This window comes from Herpailurus yagouaroundi, unplaced genomic scaffold (genome assembly GCF_014898765.1).
Source record: "Herpailurus yagouaroundi ecotype Mexico unplaced genomic scaffold, PumYag 141, whole genome shotgun sequence".
Lineage (NCBI taxonomy): Eukaryota > Metazoa > Chordata > Mammalia > Carnivora > Felidae > Herpailurus > Herpailurus yagouaroundi.
In genome coordinates, this window is record NW_024412396.1 from 29,694,558 (window position 1) to 29,721,755 (window position 27,198).

The 27,198-nt window shown below is 37.3% G+C and overlaps 1 protein-coding gene across 6 annotated transcripts in view; it reads right to left on the reverse strand.

Annotated features, from left to right (window-relative positions):
- FERMT2 (FERM domain containing kindlin 2) overlaps positions 1 to 27,198 on the reverse strand; it is an 86,007-nt gene that overhangs the window by 49,242 nt on the left and 9,567 nt on the right. For all 6 annotated transcript variants that reach the window (XM_040477157.1, XM_040477158.1, XM_040477160.1 and 3 more), the window contains exon 3: positions 2,253 to 2,486. In XM_040477157.1, the coding sequence (XP_040333091.1) occupies positions 2,253 to 2,486 (234 nt within the window). The remainder of the gene's footprint in view (positions 1 to 2,252; positions 2,487 to 27,198) is intronic.

Consider the following 27,198-nt stretch of genomic DNA (forward strand, 5'->3'; position numbering starts at 1 on the left):
AACTATGAAATAACTGTAAAGAGATTAGTGGCTGCTAGGGGTTGGGAGAGAGAGAAGGATGAATAGACAGAGCACAGAGGATTTTTAGGGCAGTGAAACTGCTCTGCATGATACTATGATAGACAAATGGCATTATGCATTTGTCCAAACCCACAGACTGTATAATACCAAGAATGAATCCTAGCGTAAGCCCTGAACTCTAGATGATAATGATGTGTCCAGTGTAGGCTTATCAACCGTGCCACTCTGGTGTGGGATGTTGACAGCGGGAGGTTGTACATGTGTGGGGACACAGGGTAAATGGGAACCCTCTGTACTTTCTGTTCAATTTTGCTATGAACCTAAAACTGCTCTAAAAACTAAAGGTTTTTCCCTTTTTTTTTAATTTTTATTTTAGAGAGAGAGCACGCGAGCGAGGGGTAGAGGAGGAGAGAAAGAATACTAAGCAGGCTCCACACTCAACACAGAGCCCTCTACATGGGGCTTGATCCCACGACCCCAGGATCATGACCTGAGCATGTCAAAAGTCGGACACTCAACTGACTGAGCCACCCAGGTTCCCCTCCTCTAGTTTTTTAAAACACAAGAACTTTAGATGGCTAATACAGATACGAAAACATACTTAGCTTTATAAATTAAAATGAAATACTGTTATTTTTTCACTCAAAGAACCAAACACTAAAACCCAACAATATTCAAGTGTTAGTGACATTTTGGGACAATGGATTTTCATAGGGTGATGGTTGGAATGTAAATTGGTACAGCAGTCTGCCCCCTTATTCATGATTTTATTTTCCACGGTTTCAGTTAACTGTGGTCTGAAGCAGATGATCCCTCTTCTGACATATCATCAGAAGGTCAGTAGTAGCCTAACTCTATGTCACAATGCCTGCATCATTTGCCACACTTCATCTCATCATGTAGGCATTTTCTCATCACAAGTGAAAATACAGGACAATAAGATATCTTGAGAGAGAAACCAATTCATAGGACATTTATTGCAGTATATCTTTATAACTGTTCTACTTTCTTATCTATTATTAATCTCTTATTGTGCCTGACTTATAAATTAAACTTTATCAAAGGTATGTATGTATAGGAAAAAGCATAGTATATATAAAGGTACTACTATCTGTGGTTTCATTCTTCTACTGGGGCACAAAATTGGGGGACTACTGTATAACCAACCACTTGAGAAACTTGTGCATACAAATACAAAACTGCAAAAAAACAAAACAAAACAAAACAAAAACACCCACAGAGCAATGGCAGTAACATCTTGTTTATGGATATATACACACACACAAATATGGATAAATTCATGTGCATGTGTGTGTTAATGTATTTTTAAAAGTACTAGAGGAATACACAGTAACTTATGATACTGATAGCTTTGTGAAGGGAAATTATGAGAATGTGACTCAAGAAGTTTACCTATATTATTATCACTTTTTAAAAAAAAGTTTTGCAAAATGGCAAAAATTTCAGGTATTAATTCTAAGATAACAAGAATTAGGTAATTTTTATATAATTTCTTATACTTTTCTGTATTTTATTTTTTCCAAAAAATTCCATTAAACATAAAAAAAACACTAATTTCAGTCATTAGATCAAAATAGTAATGTCCTAAAGCTCCCCTAAATCTATGCTACATCAGAATTATGTACCAGTGATAATGACAATAGTTCACATTTTCTCTGATCGTTGAATACTTTCTGTCATGACATAACTGGGTCAGCCAAAAATAATCCACATTTCATTTCAGAAGGCATAAAGAGAATTACTATAAGACAAGTTGTAGACTGCTTAAGGAAGACAATACTCATAGTCATTTCCTTAAGAGCTGTGTCAGGACCTTCAGTGAAAGAAGTGACACAATCTGCCTGAATCACTAAAATCAAAAGGAGACTTACATGAAAGAAAACAATGCAAAAGCTACACTCTGAAAATAATGCCTTTTTTCTTCTTCCCAAGAAATAAATTAAGTCATCAGAATGAAGTGTTACATAGTAATACATACCTGATACACTTCTAGTAAGTCAAGAGCCTATGTTAGACTCCTCCTGATCCATCTTACCTCAACTATTTATCTTAAAGGAATACAAAACTTTAAAGAATAAAGTGAAAAATGAACACACATATACAAACATAGATAGCTCACCCCAATCCCTATTCCATGAAATAAGCTAAGGGTCAATATCAGTCATATATATGTCACGCACTCATAATTTCAAGAAGAATTTAATACTTACTAAAAGTCTTACAGATGTCAGAAACAGCTTTGAAGACTCTATCAGAGAAATTCACTTTCACCTTCACATACTTCATGTTGGGAAGTTGTAGGCGGAGAAGTTTGTGCTGGGGGGTGAACTGAAGCTTGGCATCTGCCTGAATGCCGTACTTATCCAAGGTCCAATGTGTTTTAAGAAGCCAAGTTTTCTTCTTTTCCCACCAGAGAGCATGGTCAGACCAATCTTTTTTTACGTCTATAAAAAAACAAGCAATAAATAAAACACTAAAAAAAAATCACTAAGATTACCTTAAGAGAAATTACAAGAGGAAACCTAAATTGGGTGTTTAATACAAGCAACTAATTAAATACTAAGTGTCTTTATGTGATAGGTACAAAAGAAATAATAAATAGCTGAGAAAACACCCTCTGCCTATGAAAGGCCATGAACAAGGTGGCTGAGGCCATATACAGGATAACTAATAATGCTTACATCAGGTGCAATATGGGACAGACAGCATGAAGAGTGACACTAGAGTCACTCAGAGAACAAGGAGAACCCTGGGGACTAGACTCGGAAAAATTAATGAGGTTGAGTTGGTAGGTTCTGAGCCCAGCTTTGAGGAATGGACACTATTCTGATAGGGCAGGTGAGAAGGCTGAGGTTTGTTTATGAGGCTGCAGATGTGTGCTGAAGTGTGTAAGGAGTACTGAAGAGTAAGATGCAGAATCAAAGTGAACAAAAACGAATATCCTAAGTGAAGAAGAGCATGCGAAACAAAACCCATGAGTAAGAGAAAACAACAACAAAACCCAAGAAACTATATCCCAACCATAAAGGCTGTCCCAAATACATTCCAAGTAACTTACAAGTTACACTGACCCAACTCCCTCCACCATATTTTGATACAAGCATAACAGAAAACATTAATACCTGTTAAACTATTTTACAGCCTTCTGCAATTATATTAGATGAAATCAAATTAAGGAATAAACACAAGATCTGGCTTCCCTCAAGAAAGCAGATCATAACAAAAAACCTGCAAAATAAAATCCAACCTCAGCTAGTTTTTATTTTTTTAATAAATTTTTTTTAACGTTTATTTATTTAAAAAAAAATTTTTTTTTCAACGTTTATTTATTTGTGGGACAGAGAGAGACAGAGCATGAACGGGGGAGGGGCAGAGAGAGAGGGAGACACAGAATTGGAAACAGGCTCCAGGCTCTGAGCCATCAGCCCAGAGCCCGACGCGGGGCTCGAACTCACGGACCGCGAGATCGTGACCTGGCTGAAGTCGGACGCTTAACCGACTGCGCCACCCAGGCGCCCCAACGTTTATTTATTTTTGAGACAGAGAGAAACAGCATGAACAGGGGAGGGGCAGAGAGAGAGGGAGACACAGAGTATGAAGCAGGCTCCAGGCTCTGAGCTGTCAGCACAGAGCCCAACGTGGGGCTCGAACTCACGGACCGTGAGATCATGACCTGAGCCAAAGTTGGACGCTTAACTGACTGAGCCACCCAGGCACCCCTTCAGCTAGTTTTTAAATAGCAATAAAAGTAGAGACGTTTTAGATCACTTACGCATTGAAGTAGGAACTAAAAATGGGGACAGGATATTTCAAAAAAAGAGTAGCCAAACAAAGCCTTCCAGGGGAAGAAAAAAACCTGGAAAATAACATTCTTGCAAGTAAAAACAAAAGCTATTATTATAAAAAGCTCATTTTAATACAGATTTTAAAAAGCATTGGTCAACTTTAAAAACACGAGCTTAAAAGCATATACTAGTATGAAACTCTTTTTTTAAAAAAAGGCTTATTTATTTATTTTTAAAGAGAGAGAGAGCACAAGAGGGAAAGGGGCAGAGAGAGAGAGGGAGACAGAGAATCCCAAGCAGGCTCTGTGCTGACAGCACAGACATGGGGCTCAAACCCACGAACGAATGCACAAACAATGAGATCATGACCTGAGTCAAAATCAAGAGTCAGACACTTCACTGGGCCACCCAGGCACCCCAAATATGGAACTTTTTAAAAACACAACTTGTATACCTGAAAGCCTCATGTAGTAAAAAATAAAATTTCCACATTGAACATGTGCCTAGAAACACCTTCTCTAATGGTAAAACTTACATGATTGAACTACTCATTGTGAAAGAAAACACATCACAAGTGGAAAAAGACTTTCAATTCTGTAGATGTTAAAAAAAATCCATTAGTAAGTACTTTAATGGAAGAACTATAGTTACTTGCAAGATTATATTGCCATTTTGAAATTTTGGGAAATTTGGGAAAACCCAATCATGTTATTTGAAGTTTGGCTGTGGAAATATATGTAACTCCTGTCTTATAAGCACTCACTTGTATCTTAAATTATTTTCCAGCACAGGATTTGTCAATTAACTTTTAGAAACCGCAAATCTGATCCAGCTCACAGAAAATCACCAAGGTTGGGACCTTTTCATTTACTGTGAGATAAATTGTCACACGTTATAGACAGTTTACTTTTCTCTTCCTGAATAGAGAACCTAAGGCAGAAAAAGATAACCTGCAAAGAATGAACCGAGTTGAGTAAGGCTGAACTGAACTAATGATAGGCAGGCATACAATACTTTCTTCCCCATACCTCAGTCCATTCGCTATATTGTACTCTGGTGCCAATGTCAACCATTAAGGAAGCCTTATCTCCCACTGGGGAGAGAAGGGAAGAAAAAGCCGTACCCTACTAATTACAGCAATAGTCTGCAAACACAGACTTCTATCATTTGGGTTCCCCCAAAAGGCAAACCTGAGATGAGTACTTTGAGGGGAAGCACACTTGAGGGGATTAACAACAGTAGACGGATGGAGAAAAGTCTATTAAGGGTTCATTGACTGCTGTGGATAACTGGAGTTCAGTCGTGCTAGAGACCCTCTGAGGAATTATGTAGAACATGCCTAAGAATTGTCCCCACTAAGAAAAGAGAAGCTGAGGTATCTAACCACTTTCTTGGTTAAAGACTGCTCCCAGAGCCATTAAATTCCTAGTACTTTCTGGCTGTCATGCTGGCCACCATTCACTCAGGCAGAGCAAACTCACAAAGCCCCAAATATCTGTATCAGGACTTCTACAGAAAAACTTTGTAGGCCCCTGATGAGATGCAAATCTCAACTTTGCATTAAGTAGTCTTCAAACTCTAACCCCAGAAACAGGTACCTCCCCTGATCTTCCTCTTAAAGAATCTGACCCTCCCCATCTATTCCACCTCCCTTTCTCACAACAAAGGAGCAGCCCACCTGCATCCATCAAGAATAAACGTAGATAAGATCCAAAGATTATGTACTAGACATCCTATGAGTAGACTGTTCACCTATAGAAGAAAGTCTTATTGACTGGTAAGAGCACTATTTTTTTTTTATCCACAGAAAATGTGATTAACAATAAAGAAAAATTACACAAAATAAAAGCAGAAACAGGACACCAAAAAAGATCAGAAGTGTCAACAGTGCACATGCCAAGAGACAAAAACTGAGAAAAGCAGGCATTCTGACAGCAAAAATAGTAGACATGCTGGAAGATGGGATGGCTGGACCCTGGGAGACCGTGACATAATGTTCAAACAGGATTTTTGGTAGCATTCTTAAACACCAGGAACCTAACTGGCTTTAATTATAGGGTAATTGCTACTACAGAATAAGAACAAACAGCATCCATAAAATATTACTTCAACAAATATCCACTAAACAAATACAGTGTGCCAGAGGTACTGTTCTAGTACTACAGACACAGTGATGCTAAGAACAAAGTCCTGGCATCTTCGAAGAAGGCCAATATAGTAGAGGGAGGCAGTGAAGAAAATAGGTAGGAGATGACATCAGAGAACTAGTCAGGAGCCTTGTAGGTTATAAAGTGGTGTAACTTTTATTATGAGGATGAGAGAAGCCACTAGAGCAGGGGCTTTCAGCCTGCTATTAGAATTATCTGAGCAATTATTCAAATATACTAATGCCTGGACCCAGCCCAAACCATTCTTGGTGTGTGTCTAGAAACTGGTTTTAAGCAGGGGAGTGTTAAGTTTCAAAATCTTTACTGATAATTTTGAAGAAATGCAGAGGTACAGGTGTGCAAATTGAGAGTGACACTGAGAGACTGGGTAAGAAATTAATGTGGGAGTGGAAATGATGAAAGTCTGAGTGCAATGGCTGCGCAGTGAGGAAACAGTAATAAGGAATACAGAGAGCTTTTCCTGAGTATTTTGTTACAGTAAGGAGCACAATAATGGATGGCAGATGGACAGAAAGGGATGGCAAGTCCAAGGAGTATTTTTAGTTTTGTTTTTAAGAAGGGAAAGCTGTTACATATCATTTAAACAGAGACTGGAATAATCCTGTGAAGCTCAAAATACATTAACAATGACCATCATTCCTTAATTTGTTCTTCAACAGTCACTGCGTCACAGTTTGACTTCAAAACTTTTTAGAGGGGCGCCTGGGTGGCGCAGTCGGTTAAGCGTCCGACTTCAGCCAGGTCACGATCTCGCGGTCGGTGAGTTCGAGCCCCGCATCGGGCTCTGGGCTGATGGCTCAGAGCCTGGAGCCTGTTTCTGATTCTGTGTCTCCCTCTCTCTCTGCCCCTCCCCCGTTCATGCTCTGTCTCTGTCTCTCTCTGTCCCAAAAATAAATAAACGTTGAAAAAAAAAAAACTTTTTAGAGACTTGACTGAACTCTCTTAAATATGCAAAACAATGTTTTCTCACCTTCTAGAAAATCTTCCTTTGGTGTTGGCTTCGTATTATACTATGTATCCTACTTTGAAACTAATATCTACACGTCAAGTCCCGCAACTGGCTTGTGATATCCCCTAGGATATCACAATAATATAGCTATTCTATTCAGAAGCAGCAAAGACAGATTTTATACACTGATCAGAATCCTGAGAAAAATGATATTATACCAATTGAGAAACATTCACCAAGGCAAGCATAAGAGCCAACTGTAAAACTGAACAAATTTCGTGTGTTTGTGTGTAAAGCAGTGTATCTTGGTGCAACAGCTCTTGAAAGTACTTAAGTTATCTAGTACATTACAGTACAGCTTGTCTCTAGTGACAAGTTAAACCATAACATATGCAACTGTAACTGCCATAAACACTATGTGCACAAGGGTAGATTTCACACATTTGTTTATATATTCCTCCAATTAAAGACTGAGTAGAAGCATAAAAACTTTATGTTGATTTTATTTATTTATTTATTTATTTGAGAGAGAGAGAGAGAGAGAGAGAGAGAGAACGAGAACTCAGGGGAGGGGTAGAGGGAGAGAGAGAAAATCTTAAGCAGACTCTATGCCCAGCATGGACTGACTCGGGGGTTGATCCCAAGGCTGTGAGATCATGACATGAGCTGAAATTAAGAGTCGGATACTTAAACTGACTGAGCCACCCAGGTGCTCCTATGCTGATTATAAAAGTAAAATGGACATCTATAGATAATTCTGAATAAATAATGAAAAGCAAATGAAAATACTATTGATTAGTAAAATAATGGTTTATTGTTTTGTGTGGTATTAGATTTATAAAGAAACGTTTGCATAATCTAAAACTTTAGAACAACTTTCCATGTATGTAACTCCCTTCTACATCAAAATCTAGGCCCTGCACCAAGTTCAAAACAAACATTTCTGATTTTTCAGAATGGCAGCCTTGGTGTTTCAAACACAGCATCAGACAACTGAATGTCTCACTCACACACACACACACACACACACACACACACACACACACAGGAATAATCGGGCTAGTACTTGCCACGCATGGGAGGAATTAGCAAGCATCACCATAAACGGACTTGTTTTATCAGCATTATAAAACCATTGAAGGGGTAGATCACGCTCAACCACGTTCTAATGGTCAATTTTTCCAATGTTACAATTTTCAGTTATATTCTAGGTATAGTGTAACCACCTCCTTTTATTTGGTATATTGTGATTTTATTTATTTTTTTATGACTTAAAAAAATTAAATGTTTTCTTATAATTTTTCTCAATTTAAAAAATTTTTTACAACTCATAAAATTTTTACATAATTCAAACTTTCATATCAGTTACAAATACGGTACAAAGACCTTCCCCCCCCACCGAACCATTCATTCATTCATTCATTCATTCATTCATTTTACCCTTTTAGAAAAGTTTATTTATTTAATGTCTACACTCAATGTATAGATGCACAGGGGCTCAAACTCATGATCCCAAGGTCAAGAGTCACATGCTCTTCAAACTGACCTGCCAGGCACCCCTATTTAACATATTCTTTTTTTTAAATTAATTAATTTTTAAAATTTTATTTTTAAATTTACATCCAAGTTAGTTAGCACATATGGTATACTGTAATTTTAAATTTTGTATCTAGATAGTCAGAAGCAACATACCACAAATACAAACCTTCTCAGAAAAAAAACCTAAGGGAAAATATACAATAAAGTCACTGTTTTCTTTTTTTAGGGGACAAAACATTATTCATCAATTTTGCCTTTTTAGTAATTTTTTAGAATTCAAGAACTATTTTTAATTTCATATACCCAGTAAAGGTCTTCTATAATAAATTTTATTAGTATGTGCTGATTTTTCAAAATATTTTGCCAACACTGAATAATGTATAGAATTGTTGAATCACTATGTTGTACACCTGAAACTAATATAACAGTGCACATTAATTATACTGGAATTTAAAAATAAGCTTTTTATTTAAATTAATTAATTTAAAAAAAAACACATTTTGCCAGGATTCTGGAAAGAATTACTCCTGTATTCCTTATTTAATTTTTTAAAATGTTTTATTTATTTTTAAGACAGAGAGAGAGACAGAGCATGAGTGGGGATGGGGCAGAGAGAGAGAGAGGGAGACACAGAATCTGAAGCAGGCTCCAGGCTCTGAGCTGTCAGCACAGAACCCGATAAGGGGCTCAAACTCATGACCTGTGAGATCGTGACCTGAGTGGAAGTCGGACGCTCAACCGACTGAGCCCCCGGGCGCCCCTATTCCTTCCTTATTTAAAAGACCCAATCATGTTGTGCTCTGTTACACATAAAAATAACACTATTTGCTAGGCATGCAAATTCATATCATTAAAATCGCAAATGGCTAAAACACTAACTGAATCAATATAAATCTTCCTCCTTGACTGTAACAGAATGCTCAAATTCATGTAGTTGAGTATTTATCCTACAAAGACACCACATGTATATTCTAAGGAACAGAAGGCTTAGGGTTTCATTATTGGGGTGCTAAGTATACAAATATTGCTTATTCTACCAAATGGCTTTGAGGCATTCACCAGCTCCATGAGTCACAAAAGAAAAGCAAATATTTCAAATGCTTTCTGCTACAGAAAATATGTCCCTCTTTATGCAATGACAGCTATCTTACACTCTAGAAAATATGAACAGAGAAAGGGGATGCACTATTAACACACCATTTAATCTTGTCCTAATAGGGCCACAATTCCTTCTTGACCATTTTGATATGCAATTCTAAAACGCAACTATTTACTTCCATTTTAAAAAAATTTTAGGGGCACCTAGGTGGCTCAGTCAGTTAAGTGTCTGCCTCTTGATTTTGGCTCAGGTCATGCTCTCATGGTTTGTGGGTTTGAGTCCTGCATCAGGTTCCACGCTGACAGCAGGGAGCCTCCTTGGGATTTTCTCTCACTCCCTGCGCCTCTCCTGCCTCTCCTGCTCACGTGCACTCTCTCTCTCTCAAAATAAACTATGTATAAAAAAATAATAAATGAAATAAAAAATTAAAAATTTTAATTGTTTAAAAGTAAAAACAAAAAGCCAAATAGAAAGTTAACTGAATTAACTTATTCAAGTACTCACATTTTAAAAATAAGTAACTAATTAGTAACAGTTTGAAATAAACAGGAAACAAGATGTTACTTTTAAGTAGCTTAGATTTCTAGTTGCATATTTACGAAATAATATTCATTCAGGAAGGAAATACAAAATTTGTTTAGCATTCTCATAACTTCCATAAACCAGAAGCAAAGTTTACATTAGATAATCTTTGCTAAGTCAACATTTTATTTTAAATTATAAGTACACAGACACTTGCTGGGCACATGCCTTATTTTTTGTAAACAGATATTTTTCTACTGCGCAAATATTATATACACTTTCTGCTGTTTCCTTTTGTTTTGGGATCCTCTTAAAACCCCAAATTAGGTGGTAATAACTACTGCATGTCAAGAATTTACCCTGTCTTTACTGATGGCAAAGAACTCTTCGATCCTAGTAAGCTATTAACAAAGCTACTAATAAACAACTGGCTCTGACACCACTGCAAGCAAGCCATGCAAACCGACCAGGCCAGTCCACATCACAGGCCACGGTCCTCTTGACCTCCAAAATAAGACTTTCCAACTCTTCCACTGCACCATTTACTTCTACTGCCTAATCACTCTACCAAACTTAGAGGATCTTCCCTCCTTCACTTCACAACCAGACTGACTGAAACAATTACAGGCACAACTTGTTTTATTGTACTTGCTTTGCGGCAACCCAGCTTTGAGCCAATCTACTGGCACCATTTTTCCAAAAGCATCTGCTCACTCTGTGCTTCTGTTACAGTTTGGTAATTCTTGCAGTATTTCAAACTTTTATTTTTTGTTACAGTGATCTGTGATCAGTGATTATGACTTGCTGAAGGCTCAGATGATAGCAGTTTTTAGTAGCAAACTATTTTAAAATTAAGGTATGTATACTGTTTTGTAGACATAATGCTACTGCACACTTAACAGACTATAGTGTACACGTAACTTTATATGCACTGGGAAACCAAAAATTTCATTAGACTATATTATTGGGATATTCATTTTATTGTGGTGATTGAGAACAGAATCCAAAGCATCTCCAAAGTATGCCTCTATTATAAATTTTATTATCATCAGGGTCTAAGACACCACTGGGCAATCCTAGGTTTCTTTCATCCACTGCTATATTTCAACCTTCACAACCTTCCTCAAATTCATGACTATTCTCCCTCCTTCTAGGTAGATAATCATGGATTCTACTTCAGAAAATACAGAAACTATCAGACTGGAACTATTTCACCTACATGCCAACCAAATCTAAAACCCTCTTGCATTTGAATCTGTACAGATCTTCTGCCTTTGTGTTATGACAAAAGAAGTGTCTAAGTGTCTATTTATCTCAAACCCATCCTATTAACTATGCTCTGCTGCTCTTCCCACCTTCTAGGAACCACACTTCTTATACTGGCCCCCTAAGGTATCTCATCCATTCCCATGGCATTAAATGGCATCTATACACTTAACATTTCTAATTTTTATCTCCAGCCCAACCTTCTGCATAGAGCACTAGCTTATACAACCTACTGCCTATCCTTATCTCTATCTGGATGTTTCGCAAGCATCTCAAACTTAGTATATCCAGAACAACCCAATTTTTTCCAATCCCTACTATCACTAAATAGCACTAACTGCCAACCCAGTTGCTCAAGCCAGAATCTAGAGGTAATGGATTCTTCTTTCCCCACCATCCCCCACATTTATCAGCAGTCCTTTCAGTTCAACTTCCCAAACTCTCCAGTTTCAACTGGCATGAACTTATTTTGTTCAGGTCACTATCACCTCTTCCACTGACCACTGGAACAGCCTCCTAACCAGTCTCCTGATTCCATTCAGCACTTCCCACATAATATCCAAGGTGATCTACTCAACACTCATGTCATTCCCCTGCTGAAAAGACTTTAACAGCTTCCAAATGCACTCAAAATAAAATCCAAATGCCTTATCACAGTCTACAAAGCCCCACACACTATGGGTTATTTACTTCTCTGAGTTTACCTTGTGCTACTTACCCTTCCTCTGCTTCAACCACACTTTCCTCCTTTTATTCCAAGAACTAACAACCTCTTTCCTGCCTCAGTTGCTGTGCACATGCTATTCTACTCTGAATGTCTAAATACCTCTCATCTTTCAAATTTTAGTTTAAATTTCATGTTCCCAGAGAAGGCTTTTTCACCACCCTAAGATAAACCTTCCAATATCCTATGTCCCTCCATTATCCTCTATTTCAGTACACTGTGATACTGATGATCAAAATTTGCATTCGTTTTGTTTGTTGTTCATGGGAGGGATAAGTGTTTTCTTCCCTACTAGATTATAATCCCTAAAATGAAAACAATGTCTATTTCAACCACCATTATACTGCTAGCACCTAGAACACTGCCTGGCACACAATCCCTGATAAATGAATAAATCTTCATACTGAAAATTTTAAAGACCCTTCATTACTACCCCAAGAAAACATTAACCCTGAAGACACCACCAAGAAAAAACCCATTTTGTCTTCAACTTTAGAACTGAAACATGCTTCTATACTAACCAGAAACACAAGGGAGATTTCCTTAGACATGGGGAAACCAAACTGAACTGACTTCCTCTTCTTTCTCACATCTTTAAAAAGAATGAATTACTTTGTCCAAGACAAACCCTACCGTACGAAATGATTATGTTCCAAAAGTTCATTTACCATAAAGAAACATTATAAACAATAGCTACATTCCAAATCAGACTGTTACACAAATCTAAAATAACCCAAGGTATATTACTAACAATATTATATCATACTAAACATGTATCACAAGTTTTTGGGGGGAAATATGTAGACAATGCTTCAACTTGAGATGTTGTAAGGAAAACTGTCACCAGTGGCATCTACAGAATCTGGGTTAGAGAGGGAAGAGAAGACTGCTGGTAAGCTGTGGGGAAGATAAGGGCTTCCTGCTAACCTAGGGTCCTTGGCTTCTCCCTGTCCTCTTTGCACAAATTAACCTGCCTCCTTCCTCTTTTCCAGCTGTAATTTGTTGTCTTAAGCCAAGGTTTCTTACATTTACTAAGCTACTGACAGAAGAGTTTTAGTTTCTGCTTTCCTCTCTAACTGCTGAAATAAATATACAAACTCTTCTAATGTTTCTAATGAAATGCCAATAATGTATAAAGACAGGGTCTACAAGTAAAATTAATGCTTCAGTAAGTTTTAAAATTCTCTCTACGATGTTATCCCTAATATCTACTGAAATGTAAGGACATCAGATATTAATTTCACTATTCAATCACGTATTCTTTTGTCCTCAGCTCTCCTTCCTCCTCACCTTTCAGAGGTGAGGATGCTGAGGATCCCCTCCCTTGATTTTAGGATGTTCCTTCTTGTTCTTGTCTCTTTAAGTATTCAGACCTTTAAAAGGCAAAGAGGAAGCAAAATGGATGAAAAATATTATTCTTCAGGTACACAATCAATACATGAATTAATAAACATTTTCCAAGTATTTACCATTTGCCACACTAAGCTAGGCCTCAGGAATATAAAATTAGTAAGACCTCCCATCCTAAGGCACTTTCCATCCCAAGTAAGGGACACAGACCAGTAAAATGAGCTAAAAAGGTAAAAGAACAAAATGCCACAGAAGCAACCAACTATAAGGAAACAGATGAATTGGGCTCTGAAGAAGAGGTGACATATTACCTGGAACTTAAGAGACATGGGAGTTCCAACACATGCTAAGAGGAACTATACTACAGACCATGGAGGCTCTAAATCAGATTATTTTATGAAAGTAACTATGATGGGATTATGGAGAATGAGTCAGAAAAAGGAAGAGCCTGGCAGCAAGAAGTTTACTGCAATGTTCTGGAAGCAGGATCCGATTTAAGGCAGAAGCTGAAGAGAAGGAGCCAAATATGATGAACATATATACGTTAGAATCACAGGTCTTAATGATAATGACTATAGATCAGAGAGGACAGTTGGAAAGTGGAGAGGAAATCTAGAAAGCTCCTAGCTTGAGAATTAAGTGGACAGTAACAAAAGCACTAAGATTTGTTCATTGAACATTTAATATATATGGGTAAAACTTAACACATTCTCATTTAATTCTCACACAATGCTAAGCATTAAATACTACTAAAATCCCCGTTTTAGAAATGAGAAAACCAAAGGATAGGAGTTACATAACTTGGCCAAAGATCATAAAGCTAGTATATACAGACTCAAGACTCTGAATCCAGATCAATGTGACTTCAGAAGTGGCATTCTTTCTTTTTAAGTTTTTATTTTAATCACCCGGTGCCCATCACAAATGCCTCCTTAATCCCCATCATCCATTTTACCCATCCCTCCACCCTCTGGTAACCATCAGTTTGTTCTCTATAGTTAAGAGTCTGTTTCTTGGTTTGTTTTTCTTTTTCCCCCCTCTGCTCATTTGTTTTGTTTCTTAAACTCCACATGAGTGAAATCATATAATATTTCTCTTTCTCTGACTCACTTATTTCACTCAGCATTATACTCTTTAGCTCCATCCATGTCATTGCAAGTGACAAGATTTCACTCTTCTTTATAGTTGAATAATATTTCACTGTATATATATATATATACACATCTTCTTTATCAAATCATCAATTGGTAGATACCTGGGCTGCTTCCATATCCTGGCTATTGTAAATAATGTTGCCATAAACTCAAGGGTGCATGTATCCCTATGAGTTAGTGTTTTTGTATTCTTCGGGTAAAGAGTGGCAACCTTAAACAACACTCCATTAACCAAGATAAAATTATTCAGAAGAGAAACAGATTTGGACCTGTTAAACTGAAGTCAAAGGACTAATGTTAAGATTGATTTACATTTCACAGTGAAATCCTGATGATTATCCTGCACATTTTGTATAGGAAATATGTATTTAGGAGTGAGAAAGAAGGTAGACTGGACATCTGCAGGAAAGTAAAGATTATTAAATACAGTGGAAACACCAGGTCTTCCCAGAGGGAGCAATGAGAAGTGAGATAGGCTTCATATGGGGAATATATTTCCTCCCTTCCCTTCCTTAGCACCCGCTTTTCCTCCCCCAGAGCTAAGTGACCTGCACTGGTAAGAATACTATTTTGGAATAGATTTCAAAAAATCTTGAAGGCAAATGGCTACAGCAGACAGTAAAATTCTGGTGAGAGGTTCAACAAACTTTCCATGAAGTCTAACCTCACCAGACCTTACCGCAACTTGTTTAGCTTGTGCCTTTCCCCCACCAGTTATCACAGAACTGCTATGAGGCTCATATAAACTGGGAACTGAAAATGTCCTCAGAAATCAATCCAATCCAGGGCCCCTGGGTGGCTCAGTCGGTTAAGCGTCCGACTGTTGATTTCAGCTGAGGTCATGATCTCAGTCATGAGATCGAGTCCCATATCAAGGCCCAGCATGAAGCATACCTAAGATTCTCTCCTTCTGCTCCATCCCCCTGGAGAGAGAGAGAGAGAGAGGGAGAGAGAGAGAGAGAGAAAAGAAAGAAAAACTCAACCTAATCTAAATTCTTCCTGTAGATAAGGAAACCAGCTCCAGTGGAATTAGTGACTTGCTTGAGCTCCCACAGTTCCTCAGTTGCAGAGATGAGATCAGAATTCAGTTATCACAGATATCTAACTGATATGTCAACTGAATAGTCAGCATGAAAAAATGGGTTCAGGGACGAAATTTAGGTTGATCCAGTTCTGCCCAAAGTAAACACTGCCTCCCTGGCACAGAGAAACCCTATCACCAGAGAGACTGCCACTCTATTAGGGTCTCCAAGAGGTATGTGGAAATAGTCATTCAAACCATTCCATTTCCTTGTTCTAATACTATCCATATGTATTGGAATACCAATTTATTGATATATAATGGACCCCATCACCCACCACACACTTACCAAGAAGCTAATCAATTCAAGATATATACTAAGAAAAATAAGAAATTACACCAGAAAATTATGAACTAGACCATGAAAATTGTAATTCAAGAGAGGGAGGGGCTGGTCATAGAGGAGGTCCAGCCTAGAATCAGCCAAAACTACACAAGTCTCTCATCAGGTCAGTCTCTAAACACCAAATGTGAATGTATATTTAAATTATGAATGTTTCAAACTGATTTAATAACAGCAAATATAAACATACCTCATTTTATTGTGCTTCATTTTACTGCACTTCACAGATAACTGTGGTTCTTAGAGATTGTACATTTGTGGCAACCGTGTGTCAAGCAAGTCTATCTGCAATCATTTTTCCGACAGCATTTGCTCACTTCATGTCTGTCACATTTTGGTAAATTTCACAATATTTCAAACTTTCTCATTATTACTGTATTTGTTATGGTGATCTGTGACCTCTGATGCTACCATCGTGTAATTATTTTGGGGTTCCACAAACCATGCTCATATGACGGCAAACTTAATCGATAAATGTTACATGTGTTCAGACTGCTCCACGGGCCAGCTTTCCACCATCTCTTTCCCTCTCCTCAGGCCTCCCTATTCCCTGACAATAACAATGCTGAAATTAGGCCAATTAACGGCCCAGTAATGGCCTCTAAACGTTCAAGTAAAAGGAAGTGTTGCACATCTTCCACTTTAAATCAAAAACTATAACTGATTAAACTTAGAGGCTGAAAGCTAGGTCTCTTGTGCAACACAGCCAATTTGCAAATGCAAAGGAAAAAATCTTCAAAGAAAAGTGTTATTCCAGAGAAAGCAGGAATGATGAGAAAGCAAAACAGCCTTGTTGCCGGTATGAAGAAGATTTTAGTGGTCCGGATAGAAGATCAAACCACCCACAACATTCCCTTAAGCCAAAGCCTAATCCAGAGCAAGGCCCTAATTCTTCTATTCTATGAAGACTGAGAGAGGTGAGAAAGTTGACAAAAGTTTGAAACTGGCAGAGGTGACTCATGAGGTTTAAGAAGCCAACTTCAGAATATAAAAATGCAAGGTGAAACACCTAGAAGATGCAAGTTATCAGAAGAAGATGTAGTAGCTAAGATTTATGAAGGTGGCTACGCTAAACAAACTTTCAATATAAACAAAAGAGCCTTATATTGGAAGATGTCTTCTGCGACTTTCATAGCTATAGCTAGAGAGAAGTCAATGCCTGGCTTCAAAGCTTCAAAGGACAAGCTTACTCTCTTGTTAGGGGCTTATGCAGCTGATGTCTTTAAGTTGAAGCCAATGCTCATTGACTATTCCAAAAATCCCTAGGGCCCTTAAGAATTACGCTGAATCTACTCTGCCTATGCTCTATAAATGGAACAAAGCCTGGATGACAGCACACCTTTTTACAATATGATTTACTGAATATTTTAAGCCCAACGTTGAGACCTACTGCTCAGAAAGAAAGATTCCTTTCAACATACTACTGCTAATTGAAAATGCACCTGGTCCCCCAAGAGCTCTGATGAAGATGTACAATGAGATTAATGTTGTTTTCAAGCCTCCTAACACACCATCCATTCTGCAGCCCATAGATCAAAGTGTCATTTCAATTATCAAGTCTAATTATTTAACAAATATATTTCATAAGGCTGATGCTGCCATGGATAGTGAGTCCTTTGATGGACCTGGGCTAAGTAAATTGAAAATCTTCCGGAGAGGATTCACCATTCTGGATGCCATTAAGAACACTCCTGATTCATGGGAAGAGATCAAAATATTAACATGAACAGGAGTTTGGAAGAAGTGGATTCCAATCCACATGGAGGACTATGAGGAGTTCAAGACTTCAGTGGAGGAAGTAACTGTAAATGTCGTGGAAACAGCAAGAGAGCTAGAATTAGAAGAGGAGCCTGAAGGACTAAATTGCTGCAATCTTGTAATAAAACTTGAATGGATAAAGTTGTTTCTTATGCATGAGCAAATAAAGTGGTTTCTTGAGGTGCAATCTACTCCTAAAGATGAACACAAAAGGACAACAAAGTATTTAGAATAGGACATAAGCTTAGTTGATAAAGCAGCAGGAGGGTTTGAGACCATGGACTCCCAATTTTGAAAGAAGTTCTACTGTGAATAAAATGCTATCAAACAGCATCACATGCTGCAGAGAAATCATTCATGAAAGGAAGAGTCGATCAATGAGGCAAACTTCATTGTTGTCTTAAATTATTTCTTTAAGAAATTAACTGGGGCCACACCCACCCCACCATTTCAGCAACTATCACCCTGATCAGTCAGCAGCCATCAACATCAAGGCAAGAGCCTCTACCAGCAAAAAGACCATGACTTACTGAAAGCTCAGATAGTGGTTAGCATTTTTAGTAATAAAAGTATTTTTTTTTCAACATTTATTTATTTTTGGGACAGAGAGAGACAGAGCATGAACGGGGGAGGGGCAGAGAAAGAGGGAGACACAGAATCGGAAACAGGCTCCAGGCTCTGAGCCATCAGCCCAGAGCCCGACGCAGGGCTCGAACTCACGGACCGCAAGATCGTGACCTGGCTAAAGTCGGACGCTTAACCGACTGCGCCACCCAGGCGCCCCTAAAAGTATTTTTTTAATTAAGGTATGCACATTGCTTTTTTAGACATAATGTTGTTATTGCATACTTAATAGACAACAGCATAATGCAAACATAACTTGTATATGCACTGAGAAACAAAACAATTCTTCTGACTTGCTTTATTGCAATATTCACTTTATTGCAGTGGTCTGGAACCAAACCAGCAATTATCTCTGAGGTATGCCTGTAAAACTCAAAACAGTTTCTGTTAGCAACTATTTAAATATTTTAAGAATGCATATGCTAATATGCAAAATTAAGCTGAACTTTAAAACAAGTGAAAACCGCAAACAGGTGTCAATAGCAAATAAGCAATCTAGAAAAACTATGTAATCACTTTTGGTTTTATATTTGAGATTTATGTTATTATAAAATTAATACTCTACCATCTAAAAATAATTGGAATACCTTCCAAGTCAATTCCTCTCTTCCTGGTTTGACTCTTCAAAAGTCTAAATTAATCTTATTTTAAGATTAATTCTTCCAGAACTACTCTTTAACAACATAATTCTCAGCAGTGCATTCTACACTCCATCACAACACCATCATCTAAGACTTAAGTTTCTATAATATGATCATTAATATTCTACAAAGAAGTATATTGCTGATTTTCCATAGCTATTAAAAACAGAAACAGACTGCATAAAGAAAGTCCCAACACTACCTTAGCTAACATATTTTGTTAATCAATAAGGTACAAAAAAAAAAAAAAACAACTGGCAATGAAGCATGCAAATATTTCATAACTCCATAATTGTCCCCCATTCCACCCCACTCCATCCAACAAATTAAGGGAAGACTACACCAAGATCATGCAAATAGTAATTATATTAACCTAACCTTTAAATCTTTGAAATTGGATATATCTCCTCGAATCCTATTCTGTTTCTTCCTCTCCTTCAGTTTTTCTTGGAACTTACCTCTTAAGCAGCTATTGAATTTGTCCCTTTCTCTCCTTTTACATTGCAGTCCTCAACATTTCTTGCCTGACTACTATAATCCCATTTTTTTGCAAAACTAAGTTACCTTATAAAATGTAAATTTGGGGGGCGCCTGGGTGACTCACTCGGTTAAATGTCCGACTTCAGCTCAGGTTATGATCTCGTGGTTCATGAGTTCAATCCCCGCGTCGGGCTCTGTGCTGACAGCTCAGAGCCTGAAGCCTGCTTCAGATTCTGTCTCCTACTCTCTCTGCCCCTCCCCTGCTCATGTTCAGTCTCTCTCTCTCTCAAAAATAAAATAAACATTACAAAATTAAAAAAAAAATAAAAAATGTAAATTTGGTAATTTTACTTCTCTACTTAACTTTCCAAGTTCCTCTCTTGCTAGTGTTTTATAGGATCTTAATAGGTTACACAAATCTTAACCATCTGTGCCCCACATCCCTCTAGCTATCCCCAGCTACAACTCCTGCTTTGGCCAAGTCTGTGGCATAACCAGGTGTTTCAGAGCTCCTTGCCTGGATACTTTTTTCTTTGCCCACTCAGAAGGTGATAAAGTCCTACAGTAGAATCAGCTCAAATATTACCATCTGAGTCTTCACTGACCCTCCTGTCAAAACAGTTAAGGTACATATTAGCACTCTGAATAAGACATTACACTTCATTATATTTTAAATAAACAACTTCAATTGAGGGTCTTTGAGCTTATTCATCTTGTATCTCAAAGACTGAACCCAGGGTATGGCACCCAGAATTAAACCAATAAACATGTGTAACAGGGGTGCCTAAGTGGTTCAGTTGGCATCTGACTGTTGGTTGCAGCTTGGGTCATGGTCTCATGGTTTGTGAATTCAAGCCCACATCGGACTCCATGCTAGCAGCATGGAGCCTGCTTGGGGTTCTCATTCTCTCCCTCTCTCTCTGCCCCTTCCCAGCTCGCTCTCTCTGTCTCTCTCTCAAAATACACTTTAAACAAACAAATAAATAAATGTAATATAGAGGCAACATGTTAAAAAACCTTAATATGGAAAATCGTTATTACTCCATGACAAAAGGTTTTGTCAAAGATTAAAAACTCTGTCAGTTTTAGGTGAAATAGGAAAATGAAAAAATAGAAAAACTGGTATTAAGTGCAGTGTAATTTAAAACATTAGAAACATTGAGAACTGCTATATTTCTTTGTAAAAATTTATCAAGAGTTGTTTAAACAGTGCCCACCTATGCCTTGGCAAATCGTTGTACTCCTTCTAAGTTTGGGTCAACTTCCAACATTCTATCCTTTGCACTTTCAATGTCATGAAATATCTCTGAGAGTTCCTTCCATAACAATTTTTTTTTTGCTTGTGTCACTTTGAGACATTTTCATCCTTCTTGTCATACCACCTTCCTTATTTGTCAACTTATCTGCCTTCACTAAATCCCTCTGGCTGCATGTCAGGTCTCTCAATGGTGACAGCATCCACAGTCCATGGTGAGCTATTTCTTCTACAATTCCCCATCCATGTGTGATTCCAATTTCACTCCCAGTATTATCACTCTTTGCTTCTTTGCTGTACAATTCCCACTGTCAATGATCCATTTTTGTAAAATATGTCGTGAGTTTATTAGTGGAAGACAAAAAGGCAACACTGCTACACACTGTGACTATGCATGAACTGTGTAACAAATATACAGTGACCAACCACGGGCAGACTCTGAAATAAGTGACATGAGAGGTCACTGGGTCACAATGCACACCTGTTATTTACATAATGAAGAACAAGGAGTTCTTACTTCAAGCAATTATTCATTCTTAAAGTATGGTGGTAACTAAAATGGGAACCCTGTTGTTGGATGGCTGGTGCTACTGACCTAAAGCCTGATAACTGAAATGTGTATACTGAAAGTATACAAAGCACTGATGGTTTCCAGAAATCTATCTGGTATGTCATTTTCTTTTTAAAATGGTTTTAATCTGTTAGCAGATGCTGTAAACTGCTTCAAAGTTTACACATCATTCAAATTGCCAATATACTCCTTTTTTTTTTTTTTTTTTTAAGTAGGCTTCATGCCCAACATGGGGCTTGAGCACACAACCCTGAGATCAAGACCTGAGCTAAAATCAACAGATGCTTCACCGACTGGGTCACTCAGCACCCCCAACTGCCAATATATTTCAGTTAAAGTACCCCATTCAAGGGGCAAGTGGGTAGCTAAGTTGGTGAAAAGTCTGACTCTTGACTTCAGCTCAGGTCACGATCTCACAGTCTGTAAGATAGAGCCCCACATAGGGGTCTGTGCTGGCAGCGTGGAGCCTGTGTAGGATTCTCTCTCCTCTCTCTCTGTGCCCCTCCCCTGCTCGTACGCACTCAAAATAGACATTTTTAAAATACTAAATATTAAATATTAAAATATTAAAAAATAAAGTACCCTATCCAACTTTAAATTTAAAAAATGATTATTTTTACATTAAAGCTTCAAAGACTGACTAAAGTGGATGGATTGATCAATTACAGAACACACTTAGAAACTAAAAAGTCACAAATTGGTATTTCTTTGATATAACTCACTGACTGAAAATTTAGGAATTGGGTCATCAAAAGAAAACAGAATCAACTAAGCTTACAAATTGCCTTTTGAAGTTATTCAGCAACTCAAAATAATGTCTATCAATTTCAATTTGTTACTTAATACTACAAAATATACTAACCCAAAGTAGTTGAGAAGCTTTATCAGATCACATAAACCGTGCATGCAACTACACAGTGCCCACAAATAGAGGAAAGTATGCCAATTATTCATTTCCAGTGGGTGGGTAACTTTCTATCCAATCCTAAAGGCTTACTACTAATTTGGTTCAACTTGGCTTAATTCCTAGAAGACTGGACTGGGGAGTTCATGAATTATCAACATCTGACAAATTCTAAGACAGTAACATCAGGGTTGAATTTACCAGTTAGTATTTGACTCACAAATGTACTAACTATATTTGTCTTTTAAAGGTGATCAAAGGTGCTAACCACTCTACAGTTCAAAAAAGAAGTAATTTAGTGAGAATATTTTATTGGCTTTGACATTTTAAATTTATCTCAGAAAATACTAACAAATCCTCATACAGGAGTCTAGACTACTGAAATAAATATTTCTTGGAATCCAAGAGGTCTTTACTGCTTACATCTTATGTTACTGACATTCATACTTGAATGAGCTTCAAATTGGAAAAAATCTGAGGTCTCTCCCTGTTTAAAGTCTTTACTGGTATCTCACAGCTCTTCGTATATATAACACTAAATCTTTTAAGCCTGGCTTATAAAGCACTTTAAGCACTTATTTCTTATGCCTGTCAAGCCACTAGTTCCCCAGGACTGCTCTTCCCTCATCAATAGACTTCTTTCAGTTCCTCAAATGGCCACCCTCTCTCACTCCACCTCTCAAGCTGGTACTTCTCATCTTCTCCCAACCTGTTCTTCCTCCAACCCATGCCCTTATGCTAACATCCTCTGCCATTCTTCTGGCTAATTCCCACTCCACCTTCAACTTAAAAGTAATTGCCTCCGAAAATCCTTCCCTATATACCAGAGGTCAGGTAACCAAGTAGATACTCCCATAACTATTTCAATTATCAACACTCATCAAATTATAGCAATTACTTACTTAAAGATTGTCTTGCCCCTACGACTACGAAATGAGTGAAAACAAAGAATGAGTTTAATTTTGTTCACTTCCCATCTCTCCCATTTGTAGTACAATGTCTACCATTCAGTAGATTCTCATTTAAAATATTTAAGTGGGGGAGTGAAGGAATAATAGGAAAGAGTATCATCTTCTTACCGAACTTTCAGGTGTCCTTTCTATAATCTTATCTCCTACTTCTCCAAGCTATTATTCAATACACCATAAATAGTGTAGTCACAATCTGGAATGCCTTTCTTCCTTCCGAACTAACTTTTCACTCTGGCCCCCTTCAAATAAGACCAGTCATTGCTCATTCTTCTAAATCTCCATCATCTTCCTGTACTACTTTTTTGGCATTTCACAACCAGACTGTCAAAGCAATCTTCTGTTTTCATTTTGGTACTAGAAAGCTGCTCACATTTTAAGCAGGGACTATGCCCCATTACCGAATATAATGCTTGGCCCTCCATAAACGTTTGCTGCTGCTACTACTGATGAGGTCAAGTTTACGTACCTCTTCTATCCCCACAAAGTCTCCTGCTATATACTGTTATAACCTATCAAAAATAGAGTGTGAGTGTACAGAAGTATATTCATGCAGGAACGCTTATACACAAATGTCCCTTCTCACTCTAAAGTCTTTCATTCCCTAAGATCTTTAAGGCATTTATTTATTCCTTAAACCCGTAAGGTAAGATACTTAATAGTGAGATATTCCAAAGGTCCATCAGGATCCTCAATAAAATAATAATTATTACAAACTAGTACTTACCAGGTGCCCAAGAACTGTTCTACGAACTTTACACATATATATTCACTTAATCCTCACAAGAAACCTATAAGGAAATATATAATTACCCCCATTTTACTTGTAAGGAAATCAAGACACAGCAGTGTTAAATAACTTGGCCCAAGGTCACAAAGCTGATAGACAGTGAAACCAGTATTCAAACCTAGGCAATCTGGCTTCAGGTAACGTATTCAGAAAGTTCAGAATCATTCAACAAAATTCACAAGAGCAAGAAAATAAGGTGTTTCTGGTCAAATACCACATAAATACAGTGAAAACAAAGTAGACAGACTACTTCAATCTACAATTCAAGTTTACGTTTTAGGTTTACATAGCATTTAAAATATAACTGGTGATAACATTTTATTGAGCTCTTACTAATTACCAGGGATTCTGTGAATCCTTTTAATACCATCCTTAGTTCTTATACTAACTCTAAGAAACAGGTAAGTAAACTAAGGTTAAGTAAGATTAAATAATCAGAAGTTAAATAACATGCCAAGGTCACATATAAGTAGTCATGTCTTAGACTAAGTTCTTAAACTAACAAAGTTTACCTTTAATGAGAGCATTTGCCTAAACCAGAATTTAAATTTATTGTAAATACCTTCCAATTCAGCATAATTTATCTGTAATTTTGCATACACTGGTGCATAAAATCTGCTTCTAAAACATTCTTGTCATATTTTCTTTATAATACTACCAACAGTGATGCAAGGTAGCACATTAAAGTTAAAATACATTCCTGGGGCGCCTGGGTGGGCTCAGTCAGTGAGTGACCAACCTCAGCTCAGGTCATAATCTTGCGGTATGTGGGTTTAAGCCCCTCGTTAGGCACTGTGCTGACAGCTCAGAGCCTGGAGCCTGCTTCAGATTCTGTGTCTCCCTCTCTCTCTGGGCCTCCCCTGCTTGTGCTCTGTCTGTGTCTCTCTCAAAAATAAACACTAAATAAATAAATAAATAAATAAATTCTTAATATGGTAGAGAACAAGTATTATTTGGCTTACCTTTATAAAAGACATATTCTCAATCATTTATAAAATATCATTATTTATCTAGTTCAGTAAAAGGGAAAAATTTACATACCACTAAAAGAGCCTGGACTACAATCATCATTATTATCATCACTGCATTTACAAAGTCTATTCTGAAACACTTCATATTCATTAACTAACTTAATCCTTTAATAATCCTATGATACAATTACTATTCACTCCATTTTACAGCTGAGCAGCCAGAGGCACAGACAGGTCACACAGCACAAGGTTGTACAGCTAGAATATAGTAAAGTCAGGACCATTACAGCAGCAGGCTGTCCCCACACCCCAATCTATGCTCCACAACAAGAGCATTCTATCACAGCAACAGAACTCAACACCTTGCATAAAACTGTAAATTGATAACAGCAATCATTTGCTCTTTTTCCAAGTTATTTCTAAATTCAAAGATTAGGAAATTCCACAACTACATTAAAGAATATTAAGCTGGGAAGCACTTATCCAATAGACATCTTCATCTATCATCAATAAAGCTGGCACTTTGTTGGTGTTTTATTCATAAACCTGAGTGTTCCATTAAGAAAAAGATATCTAGGGGCGCCTGGGTGGCTCACTCGGTTGGGCGTCTGACTTCAGCTCAGATCCCATCTCACTGTTCGTGGGCCTTGAGCCCCACGGTTGGGCTCTGGGCTGACAACTCAGAGCCTGGAGCCTGCTTCAGGTTCTGTGTCTCCCTCTCTCTGATTGCACTCTGTGTTTCTCTCTCCCAAAAATAAACATTAAAAAAAAAATTAAAAAGAAAAAGATATCTAAATCATCATTACACTTGCTTTGAAATTACCATCTTTGAAATACTTGATGTAGTTTTTAGTTACAGCATAATATAAAAACTAAGATAGTTAAATACTTGAGAAAAGATTCACTACAGATTATAAAACAGATTTCATCTCCTCTGAGCTAGAGATGATCAGCTTCCTAATTTTGGAATTATATAAAGTTGCCCACGGAAACACTGAAGGTGGCTGGTCCTCAATTAGATAGTAGATAATCAAGTCCAAAAACATGAATCATGAAAGAAAATCCAAATGTAACCTCACATTTTAATCATTTACTACTTATCTTCTTCTCTTATACAGAATAATTCACTTAAGAGCAGAATTATTGAAACTGAGGAAAAAATACAAGATAAAATTTTCAAAACATTTTTCCAGGTAACTCTAGGTAAGTCACTAGGAATAAATAGTATAATATTCTCAGTGAAGGAGAGTGGACCAGGGTTTGAATAAGGATCCTTTTTTTTTTTTTTTTAAAGATTTTATTTTTAATGTTTATTTATTTCTGAGACACAGACGTGAGCTGGGGAGGAGCAGAGAGAGAGGGAGACACAGAATCCAAAGCAGGCTGTATCTAGGCTCTGAGCTTCAGCAGAGAGCCTGATGTGGGGCTCGAACTCACAAACCTTGAGATCATGACCTGAGCCAAAAATCAGACGCCTGAGCCACCCAGGCACCCCTGAATAAGGATCCTTTTATCCACAACAGGATTATTTTAGAATGGTGTATCATCTAGTTGAAGGAGTTACCACATTTGAAAAACAATGATCAAAGAACTCTAATAAAATTACAAAGAGAAGGAAACAAATTTAAATGAAGGCTTATTCTGTGTTTACCTATACTGTATAGATAAGGAAATTAAGATTCTGAAACACTGAAAACTCTGATTTAAAAAAAAAAAAATCACACAGCTATTAAGTGGTGGGATTAAAGATTAGAACCCAGACTTAATTCCTCTGTAACATTCCTAGAACATTAAATTCTGAAACTTTTCTTTGATTATTCAGAGATGCTTCATGATAGTATTTGTGACTAAAACTAAGTTTTCTAGTAGATTAGCAACAAATTGGTTTCCATTGGACACCACAGGTTAGGCAGATTTCTTACATATGACAACTTTAAAAGGCTCAACCCAGAGAAGAAAAAAATTGATAAAATGGACTTCATCAAAATTAAGAACTTCTGCTCCTTGAAATATACTGTTAAGAAAATGAAGTGACTACTGGTAGACTGGGAGGAAATACTGCAAAACACATATCTGAAAAAGGACTTGTATCTAAAATACATAAAGAACTCATAACACTCAATAACAACATAATTTTTTTAAAAACAGGCAAAAGGTATGAAGACATTTCACTAAAAAGATATACAGATGGCATAAACGCATGTGAAAAGCTCC